The sequence below is a fragment of the Ictidomys tridecemlineatus genome, chromosome 5 (assembly GCF_052094955.1).
Source record: "Ictidomys tridecemlineatus isolate mIctTri1 chromosome 5, mIctTri1.hap1, whole genome shotgun sequence".
Taxonomy (NCBI): domain Eukaryota; kingdom Metazoa; phylum Chordata; class Mammalia; order Rodentia; family Sciuridae; genus Ictidomys; species Ictidomys tridecemlineatus.
The window spans coordinates 39859021-39884341 of NC_135481.1; the positions used below are offsets into that span (position 1 = coordinate 39859021).

Genomic DNA, 25321 nt, shown 5'->3' on the forward strand with positions numbered 1-25321 from the left:
GAGTTTGATTCGAATGTCATTCAAATAACAACGCCAGATACACGTGTTCTCAGGCTTTGGGGTTGTAGTCTTCTGGCAGGCGGGAGGACTCTTTTCCAGTTGCTCGGGATCCACCAAGACCCGCAACTTGTGCCCACGGGACACTGCCGGTAGTGTCTCAAAGCTTCCGCCGCCTCAATTCCCTTTCTAGAGGTGCCCGTACGCGAAGAGAAGACAAAAGTCACTTTGGCGCCCCCTCACCCCACCTAAGAGAACTCAGGGACTCTCTAATGCTTCTCAAGCTTGCGTTAGGAACGGAATCCACAAGGACGACGGCGTTTCAACTGCGCTTCTGACGGCGGTCAGAAATTTGTTCGGCCCCTTACAATGTTTCCAAGGGAAGCTTCTACATTTGTGGCCGTCCCTGGCAGCCGCCCAGCCCGGGACTTGGGGCTCCACTCGCCATTGGCCAGTGTTTGGCGTGACGCGCTGGGAGGCGGGGCCTCATCAGCTGTTTGCGGGATGCCCCGAGCGGGCGTATTTTGGAAACAATACCGCGCGGTGCGCAGTGGCCTCCTCCGGCGCCCGCCAGAGTCCGCAGCCGCCGCCGGCCCTGCCAGCGGCTCCCGCCTCCCGCCTCCCGCCTCCTGCCAGAGCCCGGTGAGCGACCGGGCGGCCGGGGGCTGGGCGGAGTTGGATCGCACCTCTTCAGGGAAGTGGGAGCGGAGTCTCGCTGCTCGCGGGGGCCCGGGAAGGTCTGGGCTCTGGGCATCTGGGGTGACCATGAGGAACTGGGGCGCTAGGGTGCGGGAATTAGATGCAGAACTCACATCTGGGCGCATTGCTCCAAGTGGAAACTTTGGGTAGCATTTGGAACTCTAAGGAGTTGGGTGCAGGTGAGCAGGGGATCCTTGGGTGCACTGCTAAGCACACCTGGGCGCCTAAGAACGACCAGCCTCTGGGTCTGACTTCGGGTAGTTAGGGAGTTATGGGGTGTCCTACCTCCCTGCGGAGTCTGAAGGCTCCTCTCCTTAACAGCTGGGCTTTCCCCCTCCTTCCCAATCGAGTCTGGGCGCCAAGCCCCCAAGTGTTCATCACGCTGGACCCTGGCGCAGAGCCCTGGCATCACGACTCGGAGGCCGAGACTCTCTCCTGGAGTCACCCAGGTGTGTGTGTGTGTGTGTGTGTGTGTGTGTGTGTGTGTGTGTGTGTGTATTCGTTCGTTCTGCGGTTTTATCTGCTGTTGAGGCTCGGGGTGTCTGGCGACTGCCTTCTCCTACGAAGAGGAGGAGTCTATGTTCAGCATCCCTGTTGGAGCCCTTAGGCGCTGGGATGGCTCCAACTGAGTTTAGTTCCCTTTGCTAGGAATAAAAGATTCCCTAGCAGTATTCTGAGGAAGTGCCCTCGTCCTACATCTGGACATCACTACTCATACTCAGGAAAGAGGTCTCTTTACTCTTTCCCAGTTTACACTTGACCTTGCCCAGCACCCCTTTGGAGACTCCCACGGACTGGAAAGCCACCTGCAGTTCTTGGGGAGAGTGGGAGGGGTCCCTGGGGGCTTGCGGAGCCACACCCTCTGGCTGCACCTCCCCCACTGTCCAGTCTAGGCAAGAGTTGAACTTTGGGGCTTTGCTGGAAGGGGGAGGGGAGGTGATAGGCTTCAAAGGAAACACCAAGACAATGACTCCTGCTTGTGATTGGCGCTGGAAGAGTCTCTTCTTAGGTTGGGATTGCCGGTCTGCAGAGAGGAGTTGGAGGGTAGGAGGGGAGCTCCTTCCAGGTGACAGCACTAGGTCCTTTCATCAGGGAACTTTGTTTCCTGTTGCTGATAATCAGAACCCCCTCCACCCACCACCCCCGACCTTGAGAAACATGTCCAAAGATACCAGCTTTGTCATTCTAGCAGTCATTCCTCAATCTCTAGGGAAGAGGGCAGAGACAGGACCATAAGTAGCTCAGGGACTAGATGAGGTAAAGGGAGGTTTGGAGCAAGCACCTTAAAGAGATTGAGCTTGGGAAAGGCAGGATTTCTGAATTCTACTGAGATTCCTTCACCAACTCATAAACTTGTTCTTCAAAGGCAAGACACTGGGATGGGGGCAGAACTCTAATAGTGACAGACAAGGACAAGGACAAACTTCATCTCAGCACCTCTTAACCAACCCTTCAGGTGGTTGCTGCTGACTGCCCCAGGGTCCCTAGGCGCTGGCGCCAGCGTGTGTGTTTGTGTGTGTGTGTGTATGTGTGTGTGTGTGTGTGTGTGTGTGTGTGTGTGTAGAGGGCTAGGTCAGAAGCTCAAGCTGCTCGGTGGCAGACTTCCATGAGCCATCAGGTGGAGCAAGAGGAACTTCTTTATCACCAAGAAACTCACATCAACAACCCAAATAGTATAGGCAGTGAGTGAGGTCACAGAGTGAGGGCCAAATTTCACTTCCTTCTATGAGACACGTTGCATCAATCTCAGGTTCAGCACAGGCAGGAATGGGAGGCTGTTCCTGAGGATTTGAAGTTGCAGAGACTAGTGAGTAGACTAAGCTGGGGGAGGCTGAACAATTTGCCAGAGGCTGGACCCAACGTAGAGGCCAGCCTAAGGTGGTCAAATACCTCTTCTCTGTTCCAGGAAAGCTGAGAGGACAGCTGCAGTGACTAACTTGGGTCTTTATCTCCTCTCCCAGGACACACACTCACCACACAGCAGAGCCTGTTTGTTGTGTTGTGCAAGCAGGGGGTGGAGACTTGTGTGGATGGGCAGTTGGGCGGGGACTTAGCAGGTTTGGAGGGAACCTGTCTCAGGATTGCTGGCTTTTGTTTTTGCTGCTGAGTCTGGAGCTCAACTCAGACTAAGATGAGATCTTGGAGGTTACTCTTTAGGGTAGTCGTTGTGTGTGTGTGAGTTGTGAGCACTATTTGTATGGTGAGTCATGGCCCCTTCTATGCTCCCATAGTCACTTATGGAAACTAGTATTATGTATGTTTTCCCAGGCATTCTGCATGCTGCCAGTACCTGATCCTACCTCTGCTATTGCTTAAACCCTCAGAGTCAAACTTTGTGACCAGCCTAGGTCAGAGAGATTGGGGGAATGGCTCAGGTGGTCCCTAACATTGAGGCAGTCTACATGAAGGGAGTGGATGTCACTCTTGGCAATGCTTTATTACCAGTGGTACATGTCATCAGTATCTGGCCCAACTCCCCCAAATGAGAAGGGGAAGCAGGAAAAGAAGAAGGGGGAGGAAGCCCTGCTAGGTGTGGACTGGATGAGACAGCATCTCACATGACTACCTTGCTCCCTGACAGAGGAGATGGAGCCGCCTCAGTGTGTGGAGGAGCTGGAAGATGATGTGTTCCAGCCAGAGGATGGGGAGCCAGGGACCCAGCCTGGGAGCTTGCTCTCTGCTGACTTGTTTGCCCAGAGCCAGCTGGACTGCCCCCTCAGCAGGCTTCAGCTCTTCCCTCTCACCCACTGCTGTGGTCCTGGGCTTCGACCTACCAGCCAGGAAGACAAGGCCACTCAGACCCTCAGCCCAGCCTCCCCAAGCCAGGGTGTCATGCTGCCTTGTGGAGTGACTGAAGAACCCCAGCGACTCTTTTATGGTAGGTGCTCTTAGCCTCAGGGCTCCTCCCATAGATATTGGGGGAAAAGAGGGGACTTTCCCTTCCCAAACATGGCCTCTGCTATTTCCTTCCCCAAACTGATGAGTGGGGGTTGTTGATTCCTCGACTTTCAACCTTCTGTCTTGCTGCTTGTTATTGCTTCTCACCTGTGTTCATGCTCCCCAAAAGGCAAATTGCTTTGTCCTTCTTTTGGCTCTTTTGTGCTTTCTCCTTTTATATTTTATACACTTGAGTGACAGCCTTTTAAATGCTGACAGTGATTCACCTTCCATAAAGTAGCTAATGCTGCCCTTGAGGGATCTGTGACTTGCTGTTGACACTCAAGAAAAAAACCCAGCCAGTTGTGGTAGAGGAAGGTTCTTGAAGGCAGAAGGTGGCCTCCAGTTGTCACTTGGGACTTTCTGTACTTGGGAGGGGAACTGGAGAAAGAGGTTGGGCCTGCCTGGGCTCAGTGCCAGCAGAGGGGCTGTTTCCAAGGCTAAATCAGACAAGACCCCTTCATTTGTGGGCCTAAATGGTTTGTTTTATGAGGACTATGCCCTTCTCTGGCAAAAGGGCAGGGTTACTATTCAGTCTTTTTTCTTCTTTTAGTACACTGGTTTGTGGAGGGAGGGTAAAGGTTCAGAGGCCATCCTGCTGTGTCTGCCCAAGCAGATTAAGGAGGCTATGCAGTTATTCCCAGAAACTGTCTGTTAGGGCACTTCTGGCAAAGCGATTCTGGAGGGAGCCTGAGAAGTTGGATCAGGCCAGTGGCTGGGGAAGAGGGAGAAGGGGGAGAAGGCAGTTGGGCTGGCGCCCCTAGTGGAGGCTCTAGTGCCAGCACTTGGTGAGTGTCATGCTCTGGCCTAGAGGGCTCTCCTGAGGCTGTTTCTAGAGAGGAACTTGGCTCTTCTGAGGGCCTCAGGAGTTTTCTCTGACTCACTTTTGTGTCACCACCCACTGCTATAGATATTGAGCTGAGCTTTCTTCCACTACGCTAAAAAAATCAAGAAAAAAAGCAAAATACTTTTTTTTTTTTTTCTTCTCTGTGTATCTTGGTTTGTTCAGCCCAGGAGCTCTGAAGAGCTTCAACCTGCTACTATGACTAATGAATTGTGGTCAAGTGTAGCTTGATAAATAAGGACAGAAGGTTGGCATGTTCATTCACACACACTACCAACCTGCCCTATGTCATGGCATTTACAGGAAGTGGAGAACTAAAGAGAAGATTGGGACCGTTCGTTTTTCTTCTCCTGGCATCAACATATTGTGTGTGTGTGCATGCAGTGGATTGAACCAGGGCCTCCATGAGCTAAGGACCACTGAACTCTACCCCTATCCTCTCTGTCACTTTTCTGTGCTTGGGCAGCAGGCAAGGCAGGCTGTCCAAGCTTGGCAGAGTTCCCTGATAAAGGCAGGCAGTTCTTCTCTATTCTCATCCTAGGGTTTACCCTCAGCCCAAGTCTCGGCCAGAAAGGGCAGGCTTGGGGAGGATGCGATAGTACTGGAGAATGCTAAGATGTGGGTCCTCTCTCTTTGCAGGCAATGCTGGCTACCGGCTTCCTCTCCCTGCTAGTTTCCCTGCAGGCTTGCCCCTTGGAGAGCAGCCCCCTGAAGGTCAGTGGCAACATCGAGCAGAGGTACAGATCGCCCGAAAACTTCAGTGCATTGCAGACCAGTTCCACCGGCTTCATATGCAGCAAGTAGGCATGGGGGATGGGGAGGGGTCATGAGTCTACTGGGGCTGGGGGCCAGTGCCTGCCTCTGTTCTCTTGTCAGGAACTTGGTCTTTGCCAGGCCTGGAGGATATGTTCCAGAGTTTTGGCCTTAGCCATTGTCATTCCTATGAACTGGGTGAGCCTGACTGGATGAGCACTCTTGCCCTCATCTCTGAGCCCTAATTTGGTTTATCTGCATACTCTCAGCTCTTGCATGATCCAGAAGAGCAGAGAGATGCTGTGATTTGTCCATGCCAATGGGATGGCTTTCTGCACTGTGACTTGATAGACTATCTCTTTTCCAGGGAGGGTTGGGGGCTTGTCTCTTATATACCTGAGGGAAAGATTTTCAGGGTGCTGCAGTGAAACTGGGCAGTTGGGTGGGGGGGGCTGTGTGTGTGCCTGGCTGAGGAAACGGGTAATCAGGCCAGGGGATGGGGCCTGAGTGGGGGAAAGCAGTGGAACCGGTTGAAACCTGACACTTTCCAGCTGGGGAGCCACTCCTCACTGTCTGTGTCTGGGAACCCGGGCCTGGGACTCTGGAGAGTGTACCTCGGAGAGTCTCCCCAGACTGGCCGCCGGCTGGGCGCGCTTTGCCGGGTGCTTGGCCGGCAGCCTGGCACCAGCCCCGCCAGGGCGGAGCATCGCGTGTCAGCCGAGCATGTGGCAGAGTCCATCAACAAAGGCGGCGGCTGGCAGGCTCGTGCTGGAAGAGCCCTCCGTGCCATGGACTGGAGGCTGCCCTGCTCAACAGCCGCTGTCTGCACTGGGTCCCCAGGCACTTAACCCTTCCTCTCCAGGCTGGCTTTTTGAGAGGTTGCCAAGGTAGAGAGAGGAGCCCGAGACTGGATCCGTGTTGGTACAGCCACTGCTGAAGCAAAGCCACACCACCTGTAAATGAATACATTTCCTATCTCTGGGGCTGTGTCCTGTCCCAGCAGGCTCTGTGTGTGTGTGTGTGTGTGTGTGTGTGTGTGTGTGTGTGTGTGTGTATGCCTGTGGCCATGTGTCTGTCTGGATCAAGGAAATAAATAGCTACCATGATTGGACAGACCCTGAGTTTAGATGGGTAACTTCAGGTGACCAGAAGAATTATTGGTAGTAGTAAGGACCAAATCGTTAGCAGCCCAAGGGGGAAAAGGAATTGACTTGGGGGTTTCTTGAGAAAAAGTTATTGAGGGTTAGATATAGTTATGCCCTCTGCCAAGGAGTGGTGTTTTGTTTTGTTTTGTTCTTGTGGTACTGGGGTTTGAACTCAGGGCCTCATCCAAGGATCCAACACACACATTTTTGGCGGGGTCCATACAGGGGTACTGGGGATTGAACCCAGGCATACTCTACCACTGAGCTATACCCCCAGGCTTTAAAAAAAAATCTTTATATTTATTCATTTATTTCTGTGTGGTGCTGAGGATCAAAGCCAGGGCCCGCGCATGCAAGGCAAGTGCTCTACCACTGAGCTACAACCCCAGCACCTCCCCAGGCCTTTTTATTTTATATTTTGAGGCAGGGTCTTGCCAAGTTGCCCAGGATGACCTCAAACTTGGAAGATCAGTCTCAACCTCCAGAATAGCTAGTATTTATAGGTGTTCACCAACATGCCCAGCTTCTACCCCTTAAATTTTTTTTTTGTTCTGAGATAGGGTCTTCTTAAGTTGCTTAGGCTGGCCTTGAATGTGTGATCCTCCAGCTTCTGCCTCCTGAGTAGCTGGGATTATAGGTGTGCCAAGGAGTTCTGAGGGAAATTTGGGGCTAGACATGGTCTTGGTAGGTTATCTCAGCCCTTAGTGATCAGGAAGCAAAGGCAGCCCTGTGCTTAGATTATAAGGCAGCCTGGCTACCTCCTCTAGCCCTAGTTCCAGGTTCCAGTCCCTATTCCCTCCTTTGATTGTTTTGTGGAAACTTGGCTTAGAATTTCCCCTTCAGTCTATGTGTGGACTCCCTCTGATTCTTGCTTTTAGTCTCTTGGCCTCTTTACTGCCCATTCACTCCACCCTGGTTGTACAGGCCCAAAGCTGAGCCCAGCTTCTGGTCCTGGTACCAGTGTGGGTAGGAGGATACAGTGGCCATGGACATCTGGAAGGCAGCTCATGTGATTCACAGTAATCTGACCTCTTTCAACAGTACACTGGTGAGCCCTGATAGCCTTAGGAGCAGGCTGGTAGGTCTCTCTTACCCAGCTGGACCCTGGTGTAGGAAAAGGAGGCCCTTATCCTGAGGTCTGACCCTGCTTTTTGCTGGCATTGTTTCTCCCACTTCAGGGCTGCTTCTTTGAAGGTGCAGGTCAGTTCCAGAGAGAGTGCTGTCCTCTCAGCCAGAACTATCCCAGCTGAGGAGAAGGAAAATGGGTGAAGAACTGCATGAGGGTTTCCCCTGCCCTGTACCTCGCCTCACATTGGCTCTCAAGTTCCTCATATTCTGTACTTCTATCTGTGAGCTCCCTTGGCCAGAAAGTCTGAGCCTCAAGACTGGACAGTAAGGCTTTTCTAGGCCAAAGACCTGGTTTCCCCCAATTTTCCATTACAAAGAAATAGGCTTTTTGTCTTCTCCTAGGAGAATTCTCCCAGGTCCTTTTACTTTTAACCCTCTCCTTCCCACTAAGGACCAGGGTGATAGCCACAGGCAGGTGGAGCACTAGCACTCTGGGACCTTTTAGCAGCTGGGCCCTTTTAAGTTAATCATTTTCTGAACTTGATTCTTACGTAAACTATGATATGATATTTCATATCTAGAAAGTATCGTTATTACTCTTACATTTTGATCCTTTATCTTTTTTCCCTATTTCCTTTCCTCATTTTTGCAGGCAGAGACACTGAGGCACGGGGAAGCCAGTTGTTGAAGATTAACTCTCTAGGCTTCAGGTACAAAGTCAGAAGGCCCGGGTTAAATAACAGCTCTGTCATCTACTAGCCTTCAGGAAGTCACTGGCCTTGCTGAACCAATTTCCTCTTCTGTGAATTAGAGCTAAAATCACAGAATTTTATTGAAGATTAAGTGAGAAAACACTTATGAAAGTTTGGGGCACATAGTAGATATCCTTGAATTGCTTGTTTCTTTCTGTCTATAATCCTGATCATTCCCCACCTTCGTTCTTTTCAGTTCACAGTTCATTACCCCCTCTACCTGCCAAGCTGATCCCTGAGCAGAGCTGCTCTCCCTCAACACCACTCCCTCCACCTGCCCTATCCAGAGAAATCAGTGTCCAAGCTGCTTGGTTATGAATCTTGGCCTCATCTCTTTTTCCTCTGAGAATGAGTTATTCCCTATTGTTGTAGACTGAATTTGGAGACCTGAGAGGGGTTACCCAACAGGCAGCAAGAAGTTAAGGAAGCCCAACCACCTCCTTTCCCCCCAGATCTAGGACAGTGTCATGGGACCAGAAAATGGCCATTGGACATCAGTCTTATAGGAAGTGTGAACTCCATTTTGTCTCTGGTTATTAGATACCAGTTATTCTTTTTTGTCTGCACCAGGGGAAACCTCCCTTGGAGATATGGAACAGAGGAAGAGAGAATGTTGATGAAGTAGGTTGGTATTATATCAAATTGGAGTATATCAACATGATCTCAGATGAAACAGATTCAAGATTCCCCTGGGTGTCAGTTGATACATGCCTTGCAACTTCTAAGTATGTTTCCTGAGGAGTGTTCATAGTGGAAGGCTAGACTGGTTACCCAAGTGATTGGTTCAGGGTAGTTCCTCTGGACCTACAAGAAGAATCTAGAGGCAAAAATCTCTTAGGGTTTCCAAAGCAGTGAGAAAGTTAGAGACAATATGTGTGGAAATCAACATTTTCTAGTTTTGCCGCATGCCCTGCTTCCTTTAGCTGCATCAGGAGGGAAGGTTCCTCAATTTGTTCCTCTTGGGCTGACAGGCTACAATAGGGATTTCTGGAGTTTTGCTGACAATGAGGAACTTCCACCTGGGTTTTGTGAAGGTGGCATCTGAGTGTTCCCATGTCCATCCAGTTTTTGCATGGAAGAAGGAGGCAGAGATTCCCTTCCTAAGAGCTCAACAGACTTCCCTGACTAGAAAGTCTGAGCCTCAGTTTCTTTTCATTCTTCATCCTGTGATCTCCAGCATGGGTCTAGAGAGAGAGACAGGAACTGATTTCCCTCCCTTTGGGAAAGTTTCCTGTCCTAGTGCCCCATCTTGAAATCTGTGATGATATTTCTGGGCAATGTTAAGAGGACATGAATCCTTGAAAAAGTAACTGAGTTAGGTCAGTGAGTGAGTAAAGCTACAAGAGGATTGGAATTCTTCAGACTGGAAATGACTTTTTCACTTGGACCAGGAGTGGCTCCATTCAGAAAAATTAGATTCGGAAATTCCCCAAATAGTAATTAGACTTTTTGGAAAATGAAATCCAAGAAAACTTTCAGCCACTCAGTTGAAACCATCTTCAGTTGTGATATCACAGGAAGGATCCAGGACTTGTAGGCAGGGCTAGATCTGGGCTAAAATCCCAGCTTTGCCACTTAAACATTCTGTCTTAACAGGCAAATCACTTAACCCCTCCAAACCTCCGGTGCCAATGCTTACCTTGCAGAGTTGCTGTGAAAGGTCTTTGGGAACTGAAATGCAAATGACTAGGGCTGGGGATATAGCTCATTTGGTAAAGCACCTGCCTAGCATGTGTAAGGTCCTAGTTCAGTCCCCATCACTTCAAGCAACAACAAAAAAAAACTATTAAAGAATAGACAAATTGAACTCTTAGAAATATGTTAAAAGATGAGTTTGGGAGTTTTACTTGGACCTGGCTTTATAGTTCTTGGAAGCTGTCTTGAATGTTGTTACCCAAGTTGGTGTTTGCATGTTCATTAACTGGCCGCATCTCTGCCTAGCAACCTTCATTCTTTGTTCAGGGCGCCCCTGACTGGATGTTCTCCATGTTGGTAAGTGATTTTATGGAGGTCAGGACCATGGCTTAAAGAGGTTGCTGGGGCTCTAGATGGGACAGTCCTGGGCAGGAGCCCCAGAAATTTGCCCTTCTTACTCTAGTAAGAAGTGCCCCTAGGACACCAGTCTCAGGAGTGGGAGGTCTATCCTGGACAGTGCTGAGGTACAGTGAGGCTGGGGCAGGGTTATGGAGAGCAGGCGTGCGTGAGAGCTGCTGCCGGGGCTTGGGGGCCCTGTTTGCTCTGTGGCTGGCTCTGTTTATATCACTTGCTATATTTAGCTTCTGAGTCATCAGCGTGGCAGACTAGAGGCTGAGTTCCCCACACATTCTGCACCTGACTGCTCTCCCTTCCAGGAGAAGGGCCTTGTAGTTCCGGACAGTTCATCCCTCTCTGCCCACCAAGGCAGACAGTGGGGATAGGGTTGGCTTTTTTTTTTTTTTTTTTTTTTTTTTGCTGAGGGAGGGTTATGGGAGGAGGGGATTGGGGGGCACAAAGAAGGATAAAGAAGAGTATCTGGTTTGCCTTTTGATACAAATCTGGCAGCCAAGAGGGCATATTCCATGACCAGCACAAGAACAGTCAGTGTGTGTGCTGAGGGGAGGGTTCCAACCTTTATCCCCACCAGTTTGCCTTGTCCTGTCTAGTGAACTGACCCCAGACGGGATGAGAACAGCCAGCTGCCAAGGCCTCAACTTGGTAGTCAGTGTGCCCTCCTTTTTGACCAGGGCACACAACACTGTTCCAAGGCACAAAACACTTTCCTCCTGAACTCTTATTCCTCCTAAAGTTGCCCAGTCTTCTGATGGAGCTGCTCTGAGACTGAGGGAAACAAAATACAAAGCAGTTCTGGGGGAAACTGGGTAAGGGTCTCAGTACTTCCTACGTCTAGGCTGTGGAGGTATAGAACAAGGGTCTGGGGACTGGAGTGGTGCAGCACAGTACTGCCCCCCACCCTTCCCTCATCTCCCAATAGCTGGAGCCAGACCACTCCAGTAATGCTGTAGAAAGCCCTTCTGTCTGCAACTGAGAGCAGGGCCCCCAGGTTGCCCTTTCTTCCTTGGAGAAATGATTGACATTGGGATGGTGGCTTCAACATCTTGTTAGCACTGCTGGCTGGGCTGAGGAAGCTCTTGGCAAGGAGTGTTTTATTCCTCTTCCATTTTGCCACATTGCTAGTTACTTGGGTGTCTAAGTCAGAGGCAGTCTGGAACAGAGGGCCCCCTGGGCCCACAGGTTTCCCCCTGGTTGTCAGAAGTCCTGGCTCAGCGTGGCAGCCTGGGATTCAGAGCCTAATTGCCTCTGGCTACTGTGGCCATTCCAAGTGGTAAGTTCTGGATCTCCCCGGGATTTCATCAGTCTGTTCAGGGTGGTGCTCCTGAGGCTGGCCCTGTGAGCAAAGTGTGTCCAGGGAAGTGCCTGGCAAGATAAAGTGGATGCCAGGTTTTCCTTGTGCTCACCAGGAAAAGGCACTCTGCCCAGGGCTTAATTTAACATTTTCTCCGTAATCACCAAAGCAATAATATCTCCTTATTCCTGTTTTATAGGAAACCGAGACTCAGAGAAGTGAAGTAGCAAGCCTAAGTTACCCAGTAAGTGGCAGAGCCAGGACCCATACAGACTTGATTGATTCTACAACCATGATATTCCCATCTCCCCATACCTGCTTCTCAGCAAACACTGCCAGGAAGCAAGAATACAATGGAGCTCTCATTTATTGCCCCAAGCCATCCTCCCTCAGATAATACTTAGTTCTGTGTTCTTGCTTTCTTCCCCATCTGATTGTAAAATAATTGAGAGTGAGGTTTATATCTGAATCATCTGGATCCCTCATAGCTCTAGCTCAGTTGGGTGCTTGATCAAAGCCTGCTAGACTGAACAAAAACATCTTCCCAACTTCTCCCAAGTGGAATTTTCCCAGAGTTGCCCTGATCCTGTTCCTGTTATCAGCTACAAGGCTCTTTCCTTCAGCCTTGATCTGGAGGGATTTCGGGTGTGACAGGGGAAAGGGAAGAGGTAGGAAAACTTGACTTCATAGAGTACAGATCCCCTTGTGAAGTAGAGTGTGTACAGTTCTGCATTTTGAAGAAAATGAGGGTAGTTTCAGAACACAGTCTGAAGTTCTGATTTTATACCAGTCTTGCTTTATTTCTGTTTGATCTTCAGCTAGCTCTGCCTCTGAGAGGTTTATTTTTTTCTGGTCTACAGCATCCTTTCTAAATAGTTAATGGTCTGGAAAGGATGTCTTTAAACATACCAGGGGAGCAATTCAGGAGTGATTCTCCTTGAAAAGGAAATACTGTATTCATGATGTGAATAAATAGGTGGAGTATTTTAGCAAAAGAGCATGGTTTTGGAGTCAGAAGCCAGGGGTTTGAATAACTTACTTAACCCATGTGGGGTGACTTTTGGAGCCTTTTCTTATCCATCTGTAATATGGGGTCCATACTGTTTGCCCTTCCTATGTCCCAGATCCTTGTGGGGATCAAATGAGAAGATAGGAAAGCACTCTTGTCCTAAGATGGTATAATTTGCTGTTTGGTAAATTTGCATTTTGTGTGTAAGGTCCTTTTAAAATGGTGTGCAGCTTGGATCTGCTTTTTCCTGATTCTTTGGGTGACTTAGCTCTGCTGGAGCATCTGGAACACCGGTGACACATGAAGCCCCCAGAGGGTGTGAATTGGATCTGAATGGGAGAGGCAAAAGAAGATTATTATCCAGGGAGGCCCTGGAACACACTTTGTGCTAAATGTGCAGACCGTGTGGGATGAACAGAGGTTGATTTGTGTAATCCAACCTTGTAAGATACCACAGCCAACTCTTTTTTTTTCCCCCTTAACCCTTTTACTAGTGGGCCTCTACCAGGGGAGAGGCCATGGCTATCATATAAAATGCATCTTTTGACCTGGCCAGACATCAGTTGTTCCTGGCCTCACACAAATGTGTTATCCTGCAGGGCTGATTCTTCTGCAGTCTGTGCAGCAGGTGCCTGTTGAGTACCTACAATGTGTCCTCCATGTTACCCACTATATGGGGTGAGAGATGGAGTGTTAGATTGTAGTGCTTTGTACACAGTAGGGATTTAAACACTTGTCAATGGATGCCTACATCCGCTGACCACAGCAGGAAAGTGAGGCTGAGCCAGAGAAGACCTGTGGGTCCCTGGTACCTGCTTAGGCTCTCTTAGCTGAGGAAAAGACATTTTGTATGTGAGTGGTACTGGAGATGGAACCCAAGACCTCTCACAAGCTATTCAAGCCACATCCTCAGCCCTTTTTATCTTGAGAAAGGGTCTCCCTAAGTTTCCCAGGCTGACCTCCAACTTGCGGATGCTACTGCTTCAGTCTCCTGGGTAGTTGGAATTGCTGCCATACCTGGCTTGAGGACAACTATTTTATCCCCCATGATTGGCCTCTTCCCAGGGGTATTCTTTCTATTTTTTCCCTCTATGCCTTGGTGTTAGGCTCTGTGTGAGTTTTGAGGACTCAGAGGAAGCTTTCTGTCCCCTACTCCCAGCCTCCTGCCTCTGGGCCATCCTGACTGTGCATTCTGGAAACCCCCTTCTGTAAGGGGCACTCATGCTGATGTGAAAGAGCCAGACCTTACTCCAGGTGTTTGTCCTCATTGATCTCAGATTGTGTGCTGGGCACCATGCCACATACCCGAATCAGAGGCTGAGCACACTCTTTCCTGGTTCCCCCTTCCTTCTCCCTTCTTCTCCACGACCTCCTCTGGAAGGACTCATTCTCTCTGGTGTTTTGGTATCTTTGTTCCTTCATCCTGTTAGGTGAAGGCTGATTTCCTTCCTCCTTACTGTTTTTCTCTCTGGCCTCCCTTCAAGTCCTTTTTATTTTCTTTCTAATCAGGTTCTTTTGTTCAACTTTTAGAAAATATTTTATTAATTGTTGTTCTTTGTCATCAGTGCATTCTTTGATTCTCTTGGTGTGAGGCAGCTTGGTTTCCTTTGGGGGGCTGCTCTGTGGCAGGAGATGGCCAAGAGGGGTATGTACAATACTGCTTGTGCCCAGGGAGGCTCCTGGGTCTGTGATTGGGTCTCCAGGCCCACCCAGGACCTACCAGGCCAACAGGATCCATTCATTGGCACTCTGCATTATAATCCTGAAGGTAATCATGATGACAAATTCCTTAACGTTGGAAAGCACCTTGGTGGTTTCCAAAGACTTGACTGTGGCCTGGCTGGCAAAGCCACCTAGATAGGACTCAGCTCCAGCTTTGTCTCTAGGGCAAGGCATTACTTTGCTGGAAAGATTTAAAAGGGAATGAAGAAGATGCTCCATTTTGAAGTGTTTTCTTCTAGGCTGTAGGATTATAAGCAATTTTAACTCCCCCTCTGCAATTTTCTATATTTTTAAATTTTTCTACAATCAGCATATATTGCTTTTATGATTAAAATATGCAATGAATGTTGCTTCTTTTTTTTGTTTTGTTTTTAATTTTTAATTTTTTTGGTCTTGGAGATTGAACCCAGGGTCACTTTACCATAGAGCTACATCCCCAGGCCTTTGTGTTTTTTATTTTGAAACAGGTCTGGCTAAGTTGCTGAACATCTCGCTAAGTTGTCCAGGCTGGCCTCAAACTTGTGATCCTCCTGCATCCTCAGTTCCTGGTATTACAGATGTGTGCCACCGCAACTGGCATTACTGCTGATTTTTAAAATGTCACTCAGGGAGCTTGTTCAATGTACAAATCACTGGGCCCCTTTCCTGGAGAGTGACCCTGGTGGTCTGGGTAGGATCTATAATAGTACCTCAGCTGGTTTGTGAGTTTGGAAACCATGAATCTTACAGGATACCTGCAGTTTCCTTTTGAATCAAGTGAGTTCTAACAAATAGTCAGTGGGAGGTACCAGCTTAAAGCAAGGCCCTCTGATTCCTGGCCTGAGGACTGTCACAGGTGGAGGCATAGAAGCAAGTTCTTCCCAAAGGCTGGCCTGCATGGCCAACTCCTACGACTGCATCTTCTAGTGTCCCCACAAACTTCAGCCTACTGTCTGACAGTACTTACTGGCCCACAGTTGCTTCTGGTCCTCCAAACTCCTTCAAAGGATGGGGGTAAGGGTGTTGCCTTTCTCATCCCCAGAGACATGAAGACCCAGGAAGTTATATCTATGTAGCAGGTGGCCTCCATTAGTGGAATATGGGAGATACTGAGGCACACAGAGATGGGATTTGTCTAGACCTCAAATCTCTTTCCCTTGGCTATTCAGCTGTTTTGAGATGATCCAGTGAAGGAAAGGATAGAAGATCTGCTTTGGTGTAAGATAGATGATGGCACTTGGAGCAGAGTGATAATAGGTAGGGATATTGCTCTAGTGATGGATGGTCTAGATTCAATCCTGTCCCTATTATTTAGTAGGTATGGGATGTTTAAGATACCTAACTCTCTGGTTATCTCATCTGTAATGGTTGGTAATATATACCAGTTTCATCAGGTCTTTATAGGACCAGATGTGTACAGAGGAGTGTTTCTCATACGAAAGTATGCCTCAAAATGCGTGGGTATCTTGTTTAAAATGCACATTCTGGGGTTGGGGATATAGCTCAGTTGGTAGAGTGCTTGCCTTGCATGTATACAAGGCCCTGGGTTCAATCCCCAGCACCACAGGGGGAAAAAATGCACATTCTGATCTAGCGGGCCTGTTCTAGTAAGCTCCCAGATATTACCAAGGTTGCTGGCCCATGGACCATGTTTTTTTTTTTTTTTTTTTTTTTTGGTACTGGGAATTGAATCTGGAGTGCTCTATCACCAAGCTACCCCCAGCTCTTTTCTGTTTTTTATTTGGAGACAGAGTTTTTGCTAAATTGCTAAGGCTGGCCTTGACTTTGGGATTCTTCTGTCTCTGCCTCCTGAGTCACTTAGAACTACAGGCGTGCACACCGTGGCCAACCATGAACCACACTTTGAGAAGCAGGGATGTAGAGCACTCAGCGCAAAGCCTGGTACACAGTCCATGTCACTGTTACAGTTACAGTCATGGTTGTTACTGCTACTCAGCCTTTTCAAACAGGCACCTGAGGAGCAAGAATGCCAGCAGACTGGCCTCTCCAAGGATCTGTCTTTTCCTGGATTCTCCTTCTGTTCCACCACATGACCTTTGCACCTGTCCTGAGCAGCAGCTGGGGAGGGGATACAGGAGGAGGGGGTCCTCTGCCCAGCTGCTATAGGCCCGAGTTCCAGGTTTGCAGCTGAGTCCATTTTCACGCTGCTTTACTCCAACCAGATTTTGTTAAGCCGGGTGTGTTTCCTCTTTTTACTCATCTTTGTTTACAAAACACGAGGAAGCTATCAGTCTCCCAGCCGCCTGCCAGGCCTCTCTGTGGCACACCCCACTTCCCTTCCCCTGAGAGCAGGCGCTATGCCTCCACTTGCTGGGTTGTTTTCCAGTGTCTTTTCTGCAGGGGAAAGAGGAATGTTCTAGCCATGGATGTGAGGTGTTCTCTGTTCACCTGGGTTGTCAGAGCCCTGAGGTCAGCCTCAGTGGACACCACTTTTATATGAGTCTAAGCAGGGAGAAGGGAAGCCTCTTCATGGTTCCCTGGGGAAAGGTCAGGGAGACTGGGACTGGACATAACTTCAGACTCTGGGAGTCTGGGAAACCTGGGCTCAAGGTTCCAGTTATCACATTGGCTTCTTCTATCTTTTTCTCATCTGACCAGAAATTGCCTGGTGGGGACCAGTGGTAGCTGTGGCTAAAGACTATCTAAGAGAGGGCTCCAGCTCCCCTGGACTCTTCACATAAACTTGCTTGCAGACTGGGTCATCTAAGGAATCTAAGGCCAGCCTGTGCTGGCCCCTTTCTGCATATTAGGTTTTTATTCCCCTGTCCACTGAGAACCCTGTGGAGAGGCCCCAGCCTGGTCCTCCTCCCCTGGTAGACAAGGAGAGAACAAAGACTGCCTCTCCCAGCACCCCCCTCATCCCCTCTGGGCCTCTGCTGGCCCCTGGGAAGTGGTACCTGTATGGGTAGGACACTAGCCACAAACCTGTGAGCCACTGACCCTTGAACTTTGCCCCCAACTTCTCAGCCTGACAGTAGGACCTGGGATAACCTCCAGAGCGTGGTGTGCATTCTTTGTTTTTGTTTTGTTTTCAAGTATGTTCTTGCTTAACGTTTAATTGGCTCCAGTCAGTAGGAAAGCGCTCCAAGAGGGATTATTTATGGCTTACTGTCAAGAGCAGCTATAAAAAGGGCAGCACGGAGCTGGAGATGCTGGGAAGGGGGAGAGGGCGGACACACAAGTGTGTGTCTGTGTGTGTGTGTGTGTGTGTGTTTGCACTGGATGAAATCAGATTTTTGCTGCCTCAGCAGTGTGGTTTAAATTGAAGATTAACCCTTTGACCTTCACAGTGTCAAATCACTTGCAGATGGAGGCTCCCCCCTTCTTTCTCCCCTTGTTCTCTGTGTTACTTTAGAGTAGGGGGTGGGGGGGAGCACTTCTTCTCTTTCTCTCTGAAGCAAGTTTGTTGTTCATGCAGCTGAGGTTTTGGGGGCTCAAGAGCCAAACTGATTAAAAGCAGCACTTGGCTAAACTCTGGAAAATCCTGCGAGCAGGGGAAAGAGTCTAATCCTCTTGTGCACAGTGCACATAGAGCCAGTCGTTTCTTTTGAATGTTAAAACTGTAATTGTTTTTGGAGAACCCAACCATCTCCTCCTCATCCCCTGTCTGTTGCTGCCCCCCCGCCCCCCCTTCCTCCAGTTTGCTGGACTGTTGGGATTAAAGTGTGGCCCTGAGGCATGGAGATCTGAACTTTTATTGGAAATGGTCTAGGTGGTGTTTGGCAGTTATGGTGATTTTTTTTTCCCCCTTCCAGCACCAGCAGAACCGAAATCGTGTGTGGTGGCAGATTCTCCTCTTCCTGCACAACCTGGCATTAAATGGAGATGAGAACAGGGACCGGGCAGGTCCTAGGTGAGGCTGGGCTGCCTGCTTCGCATGGGGCACCAGGAATGCAGTCTGGAGCAGAAGGACGTCGGGAAGGACCGACACTGTGTCTTGTGAAGTTGTTTTTGTTATTTTTAAGTTTTTCCTCTATGTGTACATATGACATACCCCATCCGGACCTTCTGTCCCTATTCAGGGCCTTGACCTTGAATGGGGACCTTTGTCAAACACTGTTGATGGAGAGGCTCGTGTGTCTGTGATGCTGGGAACTCCCAAGGGCTCTGACAAGTAGATTCTTCACTCAGAGTTATCAGAGAGGACCAGTTAGTGGACTATTCTCCAGGAACTCAGTTAAGAAGTAGGATGCTAGATTAGACCTCCAGTTCCACCAACCTATCAGCCTTCCATCATGCATGGGAGCCTTGTTCCTCATGGTCATACTGTTCTAACCCAACAGGGTCTTGGCCAGGGCCTTTCCAGCTATGGACGGCAATGTAACTAGTCCAGCCAGCCGGCTCCACATCTGGGTTCTTATTGGGCCCAGCCAGTGTCCACCCTGAGGACTCAGGGATTCTTGCCCCAGAACTTGTCCCCTCCATCAGACTCAGGGAGGGTTGAGCTTCTCCAAGGACCCCTTGAAGGTGCTGCAGAATGAACCAAGCATTTTGACCTCAGATCTGATTTGATCCCACTTGGAGGCTCCAGGATTGGTCCTGAGGCACAGAACCACTGCTACTTCTACTGCCTGGGTGTCAGCCACAGATGGTCCCAGCAACCACTCAACTTGCTGTGCCCAGCGGCCTGTGCCTTTGTCAGCTCTGTTTTCCAAAGACCCTGCCAACTGGACTGTATTCCATCAAATATCAGCACTGTGGCACAAAAAGGGGCAGGTTTTCAGTGGGGCTGGGAAATGTGGCAGCCATCCCACAGATAAAAGTCAGCTCCAGAGGCCCCAGACCCCTTGGTTTCCTTGGAAACAACATACCTCCTCCCTCTCATCCCCATTCCTTTTTCACACCTAGTGGGATAGAGGAAAAAGCCAGGACAAGTGGCTTTGTCAGTGAAAAGTGACTTTTAGAGTCATAGACAGTGATCAGAGTGTGGAACTGTCAAAGCTGGGTACACATTTCCCGTCTTCCTTCAGCTTCCAGCCAAGCCAGGAGGGCAAGCTCTGGAACTCAGCAGGATCACAGCTGCCTCTGAACTTCTTCCCTTCTCTCCCTGCTGTGGCACTAATGGAGGGAATTTAAAGCAGCTGGTCTGGCAGCTCTGATAGCAGACACAGGGAATCTGTTAACCTAGAAATTAAATTATAATTTTTGCATATGTAAGAGAAGACAACATTGGTGCTAAAGTTAAAGCAAGACCCAAAGAAAGGATGACTTCCCTGGGCATAGAAGACCCCGTGACAACTCAAGAATACTGGTGGAGTCCAGAGTAGACTCTCAAATCTGAACGAGCCCAAGCTCCTCTAGTTCTGCAGAGAAGAGATACTCAGTACTGTTGAAGGACAACTGATCTTCTGGATGTACAGTTGGGCGGGTTGTTCACTGTGCAAGGGCACCTGCAGAGGGAGCTGATAGAGGCTGAAATCCAGCCTATACTCTGCTCTCTAACCTGTGTGCTCTGATGTGGGGCTGCATCTGCTCAGAGTTAGGGGTGCCTTTCCTAATTTGCACAAAGGTACCAGGTACACTCACAGTGGTCCTGAGAGGGACCTCATGACTGTGTGTATAAGCCTCTGTTATGTTCTGCTCAGATGATCTGGAGATATTACCTCTTCCTGGCCAGGATCATTTTCTCAGGGTGTGTACCATGGTTTGTCTGCTAAGATTGGTTCCTGCTTATAAGGAGCCCAGGGAATGGATAAGAGGACATGCTGGCCATTGTGAAATCTAGCCTTCTCTGCATGTCTCCATACTGTTTTGGGACATGTATAGGACATACGTTGTTTTCCCCCTCCTGGAACAAGGCTGTGACAGGCAGGCTGCTGGTGTGTTTGAGTGGTACACACACACACACACACAGGATTATTTACACCTGCAGCTTTTAACCCCTCTTGGCAGATTTCCACCTGAGCTAAGAGAAACAATGTCCAGACCTTGGTGCTGAGGCCAGACCATCAGCTTCAGACCTGGCCATGCCCAGGCTGGATGCCTGGTGGCCTGTCCTGAGAACTGAGCCGAGTTTTACAAGTCCACCTGAACATCAAGCCAGGCAGACATTGGTCTCACTGTGTGGTCTCCATCTAAGCCATGCCAGGAATGCCCTCACTATCCTAGGGCAGCCAGGGCAAAATTTAAACCCCCTTTTATTTCCCCTGCCTCTCAAAAATCCCAAACTAGAATGGGGATGTGGCTTAGTGAGATGAGGGAGGCCCCTGAAGGGGGGGGGGGCGGAATATATATAGGTTCCTCCTGGCTGGCTGGCTTAGTAACCCGGACTGGCCTCTTTTCCTCTCCTGGAGAATTGGCTTTATATTCCCCAAGTCCAGCCTTAGGAGATGCCCCTTGCCTGGGCCCCTCTGGCTCCATCCCCCACCCCAAGAGCCTAACTGTCTCTAGTGAGGGGGTAAGGTTTTAGAGGGAGGGAGAGTCGACCTGGGTCCTGACCTGTAAGGCTGAAGGCAAGTGGGACTTTTGTGTAGTGCTAAGGGTGGGGTTGGGAGAGAGGCTGGAAACCTCTTCAGTGTGGAAATGCCTTGGAGGGAGGAAGTCTAATATTCAGGGTCCAAACAGCCCCTCGAATTCAGAACCCCCAGGAGGAGTTTCTAGAAGGCTATGCACAGATGGAGATGGGGGAGGCCAGACGCTAACTCCCTGGGTGAGGTTGCAGGACTCAGCTTGGACTGCCTTGCCTGCTTCAGAGACTGGGCCGCTGCAGAGCTGCCCCTGGTTGCCTTTTCTTGCTCCATCTGAGGTAGAAAGATCACCTCTCAGTGACATCCCTCGCCCCCGCCTCAGGGGAGTGGGTTGATAGCCAGAGCTATGAGACAAGGTTATTTGGAGGGCTGACCTATCTTGCTGCCTCTGGCATTTCAGCTGGTGCCAGGGCATGACAAGGAGGGGGTCATTTAGGATGATCCAGCCAGGGACCCTGTCAGCCCAAAGCTTTTGAGAAAATGAAGCCACGGTCACTGTTCTAACCAGCAAGGAACACACTACCCCAATGAGAGCTTTTCTGGGGGCTTGATGGGGAGGCAAGGAAGGGAGAATGCAGAGTAGCACAAGTCCTCAGTCACTGCACTCTTCTGGGCTTCTGCAAATTAGTGCTATTGCAGCCAGCCCTGGCTGGAGAAAGCTGCAGAGTCTCTCTGTGTAAAGATGAGGACCCTTGGAGGCAGGCCATTCTGGCCAGATACCTGGCAGGAAGGAGTTAACTCATCAACCTTCAAAGCTCCCTGGGGTTACCCTGGGGACTGAGCCTTGAGAGAACCCCAGAGAAAGCCGAGTTCCCCATAGCTGGGCCAGCCTCCTCCAAAGGTGCTGTGCATATGTTGGGCCCCAGCTGGCACCCCTTTCAGTGTGCAGATGATAGTGCCTTTCCCCAATCTGGGAGCATTGCCTAGGGGTCCACCCCATCCCTGGATCCACAGGGACTGTCAGGGGGAGACCCAGTGAGATGTAGCATTTTATTCATCCCCAGGTAGTTGCCCTGGGGTCTGGGCACTCTGCTCTGAGGAGGGGAAAAGAGAGGGGTACCTGTTATTTTTTAACTTGTACAGAGCATCTGACTTTCTGTTCTTCACATGCATATATGTGTTTGTGTGTATATCTTTTTCCTTCATCAATTGGTACCATTTTTAATAAAACCATTTAAAGCAAAGCTGGCCTTTCTTTTTTGAGATGTGGTAAAATGCAAGCGGATACCAAGCGTGGTGGTGCACACCTGTAATTCCAAAGACTCGGGAGGCTGAGGCAGGAGGATCACAAGTTCAAAGCCAACCTCAGCAACTTAGTGAGGCCCTGTCTTAAAAAAAAGGAAGGGGGTGCTGGATATGTGGCTCAGTGGTCAAACACCCCTGGGTTCAATCCCTCGTTAGGCCCCCCATCAAAAAAAAATGCAAGGGAAGCATTGGAGAATTAAAGACTACTGAGTGGTTTCTCAATTGTATCAAGAGTTACCCAAAGACTCTGTGCTTTTGTCATGATTTCCTTTGCCCTTTTGGAATGGAGAAGAGCAAAGTCTGACTGCAAAGAAAGCAGCACAACAGAGGTCCCATAAGATGGAAAGATGGAGCTTTCATCAAACCTGTATTTGGATCCTGGTTGGGTTCCACTCTCTGCCAGCTGAATGATCTTGAGCAAGTTTGTAACCTTCTCTGAGCTTTCAGTTCTTCCATGTAAAATCCAGCTGTGCCTGCCTTGCAAGATTAAAGGGGATGTGTCAAAGGGTCTGCCCACTGCTGACACTCAACAATGGCAGCCTGAATTGTGGAAAGGACCTCTAGCACCCTTTCCATGCCCACCTACCCTCCTTCAAACTGGGCTTTGGTTTTCCTTTCTCCATGTAGCATCTCAGGACTTCCTGGCTTGCATTTCTCTATGAATTATCAATGTGTCTGACTCAAAAGAATAATTTAAAGCTCTTGACAGAATTCTGTAAGCCCTTGGGAAAAACTACTCCTGGTCCTATCAGCAGCAAGTTGTGAGCAAGAGGGCCAGTCTAGGACTCCAGCTCCTACCTCCACAGATGGTTGCAGTCTGGAACCATCTTGTCTAATCTCTTGTTTTACAAATGAGTAAACTGAGGCCCAAAAAGGAGCTGTAATTTTCTGTCTGGGCTATTTATTTATTGGTACCGTGGATTGAACCCAGGGTCTTGTATATGCTAGGCATGCACTCTACGACTGAGCTTCCTCCCCAACCACATTTGAGCTCTTTATTTATTTATTTATTTATTTGCAGTGCTAGGGATTGAACCCATGGCCAGGCAAGTGCTCTACTGCTGAGCTACACCCCCAGCCCTGGACTCTAAATAGCTGAGTCAGCCAGGACATGTGGTGCACACCTGTAATTCCAGCTTCTCTGGAGCCTGAGGTAGGAGGATCACAAGTTCCAGGCCAGCTAGTGAGACCCTAATCTCAAAATAAAAAAATAAAAGGGGGATGTAGTTCAGTGGTAGAAAACCCCTGAGTTCAATCCCCAGTACCCCAATCAATCAATCAATAGCTGAGTCAGGCTGAGTGGTATCAACCCATCCATCTGTGCAATTTGAAAATTGCGCTGCTCTTGCTCAGCTCTTTGAGGAAGCCAAACTTGTCTATTTTTAATGCCAAACAACTGCCTCTTCTCCTGTAAAACATGGCACTGCTAGCCACTCTATATTTGGATAGTGAAGTTTATTTTTACTGGAGTGTGGCAGAAGTAGGGCCTGGTGCCACATCCGGATGTTATTCTACATTTCACATGCTAAGTTGTAGCTGGGTCCATTAAGCAGCTCCTATAAGGAGTAGGTGTCTGGTGATGGTCAGGTCTTTCATGCAAGTCATCTGCTCCTACTTTGAGTAGCAACCTGAGAACTCACCCTTGTCTACCCTCTCCTTCTTCCTGTCTCTGATCTGTACAGAGGAAGCACAGTGTGAAAGTGAGGGCACAGTGGCCCAAGTTTGAACCAGGCTGTGCTTCCCCCTAGTTGTGTGGCATTGGGAAGGTCACATAATTTTCCTGTGCCTTGATTTCCTCCATTGTAACATAATAGCACCTCGACATAGGGTTGTTATGAGGGTTAAATGTGCGAGCACGTGTAAAGTACTTAGAAACAGTATTGGGGACATAAGTTTTCAATAAATGTTAGTTATTTTTTTTGTAGTGCTGGGGACTGAAACCAGGGCCTTGTACATGTGAGGCAAGCACTCTACCAACTGGGCTATATCCCTAGCCCCAATGTTGGTTATTAATAATATTACTTTGATCATTGTAGGCAATGGATCAATAGGCTGTGACTACTCTTACTTGGAAATGTCTCCATAGAGAAGAGCACCTATCTCTAGCACCTAGGAAGATAGGTGCTCTTCTCTATGGCATTGTCTTTTTTTTTTTTTTTTTTTTTTTTTTTGGTACTCTGGATTGAATCCAGGGGTGCTCTAATACTGAACTACATCCTCAGTCCTGTTTATTTTTTAGTTTAAGACAGAATCTCACTAAGTTGTTCAGGCTGGTCTTCAATTTGTAATCCTCCTGCCTCAGCCTCCTGAGTCACGGGGGGATTACAGGTGTGCACCACCACACTTAGTTGCATTGTCTTAATGTAAATCTTCTTGCCTGGACACCTGCAAAGGCTCCTAACTGGTCTCTTGTCAGCCTTGCCACCTTCCACAGTGACACTTGCTCACCTGCCACCTTCTCTGCTGGAGGGGGAGGGGTGGTTCTAAAGCAACTCTGATCCCATCAACCCCACTGGAAAACTTGCTCTACTGGATTATTCCTTAGCCTGCTGCTCTAGGCACCTACTCATCATATTAGAATTATTTATTTGTGTTCTATACAACAAACTACCCCCAATTTATTGCCTTAAAATAACAAACATCTATTATCTCATAATTTCTGTGCATCAGAGATTCAGGAAAGGTGGCAGTATGATGAGATGCTATTATTAGGGTAAAGATTTCTGGGCTGGAGAGTAGCTCAGTGGCAAAATGCTTGCTGAGGCTGCATGGGTTCAATCCCTAGTAAAATAAATAGTTCCTGAAGCACCTATTTACATTGCATGAAGTCTACTGTACACTTCAGCTGAGAGGGAAGAGGAAGAGAGAGATTGATTGATACATAGTGATGCAACACAGCACTCCCGTCCTTCATTCCATAAGCAACTGGTGCCTGGAGGGAGTGTGTAAGGGAACACGCACGATAGCCCTTCCCTGGCCTCACAGCACACCAGCATCTGATCACACTCAAAGATAAGTTTCTCTGGTCCAGTGGGGTTTAAATGCCAACCAGGGTTTTCCTCTGCTGCTCAACTGATACAACAGAAGGAAAAGCTGGCTGGCTGGGATGTCCTGAGAAGTGGGTCTGCTTGTTGAACTTCATGGGTACTCCATGGAAAGGATTTTCAAGGACAATTTTCACTTTGTGCGATTTCTGCCTCACAGGAGGTCTTGGAACCAATGCCTGTGTGAAATGAGACTTCTTTGGATCACTAACCCCAACCACTCTGCCCTTAATCCTCTGCTTCCTGGGAGAAATGTTTGCCATCCCAACTGGGAAGGCTCAGTGTGGAAGTAGAAT

The 25321-nt window shown here is 49.0% G+C and overlaps 1 protein-coding gene across 9 annotated transcripts; it reads left to right on the forward strand.

Moving 5' to 3' along the window:
• The first annotated feature begins 505 nt into the window (after positions 1–505).
• On the forward strand, positions 506–21920 carry Bmf (Bcl2 modifying factor). Of its 9 annotated transcripts, XM_078049827.1 has the most exons (6): positions 1096–1145; positions 1345–1425; positions 3278–3574; positions 5117–5277; positions 11738–11782; positions 18025–21920. In XM_078049827.1, the coding sequence occupies exons 3-6, from the start codon at positions 3283–3285 to the stop codon at positions 18124–18126; spliced, it is 600 nt and encodes a 199-aa protein (XP_077905953.1). In that variant the 5' UTR covers positions 1096–1145; positions 1345–1425; positions 3278–3282; the 3' UTR covers positions 18127–21920. The 9 variants fall into 9 exon arrangements, with proteins under 9 accessions (XP_077905951.1, XP_077905955.1, XP_077905957.1 ...); XM_078049825.1 differs by lacking the exons at positions 1096–1145; positions 1345–1425 and adding an exon at positions 506–639; XM_078049829.1 differs by lacking the exons at positions 1096–1145; positions 1345–1425 and adding an exon at positions 646–875 and having other exon boundaries at positions 5151–5277.
• The last annotated feature ends 3401 nt before the right edge of the window (positions 21921–25321 follow it).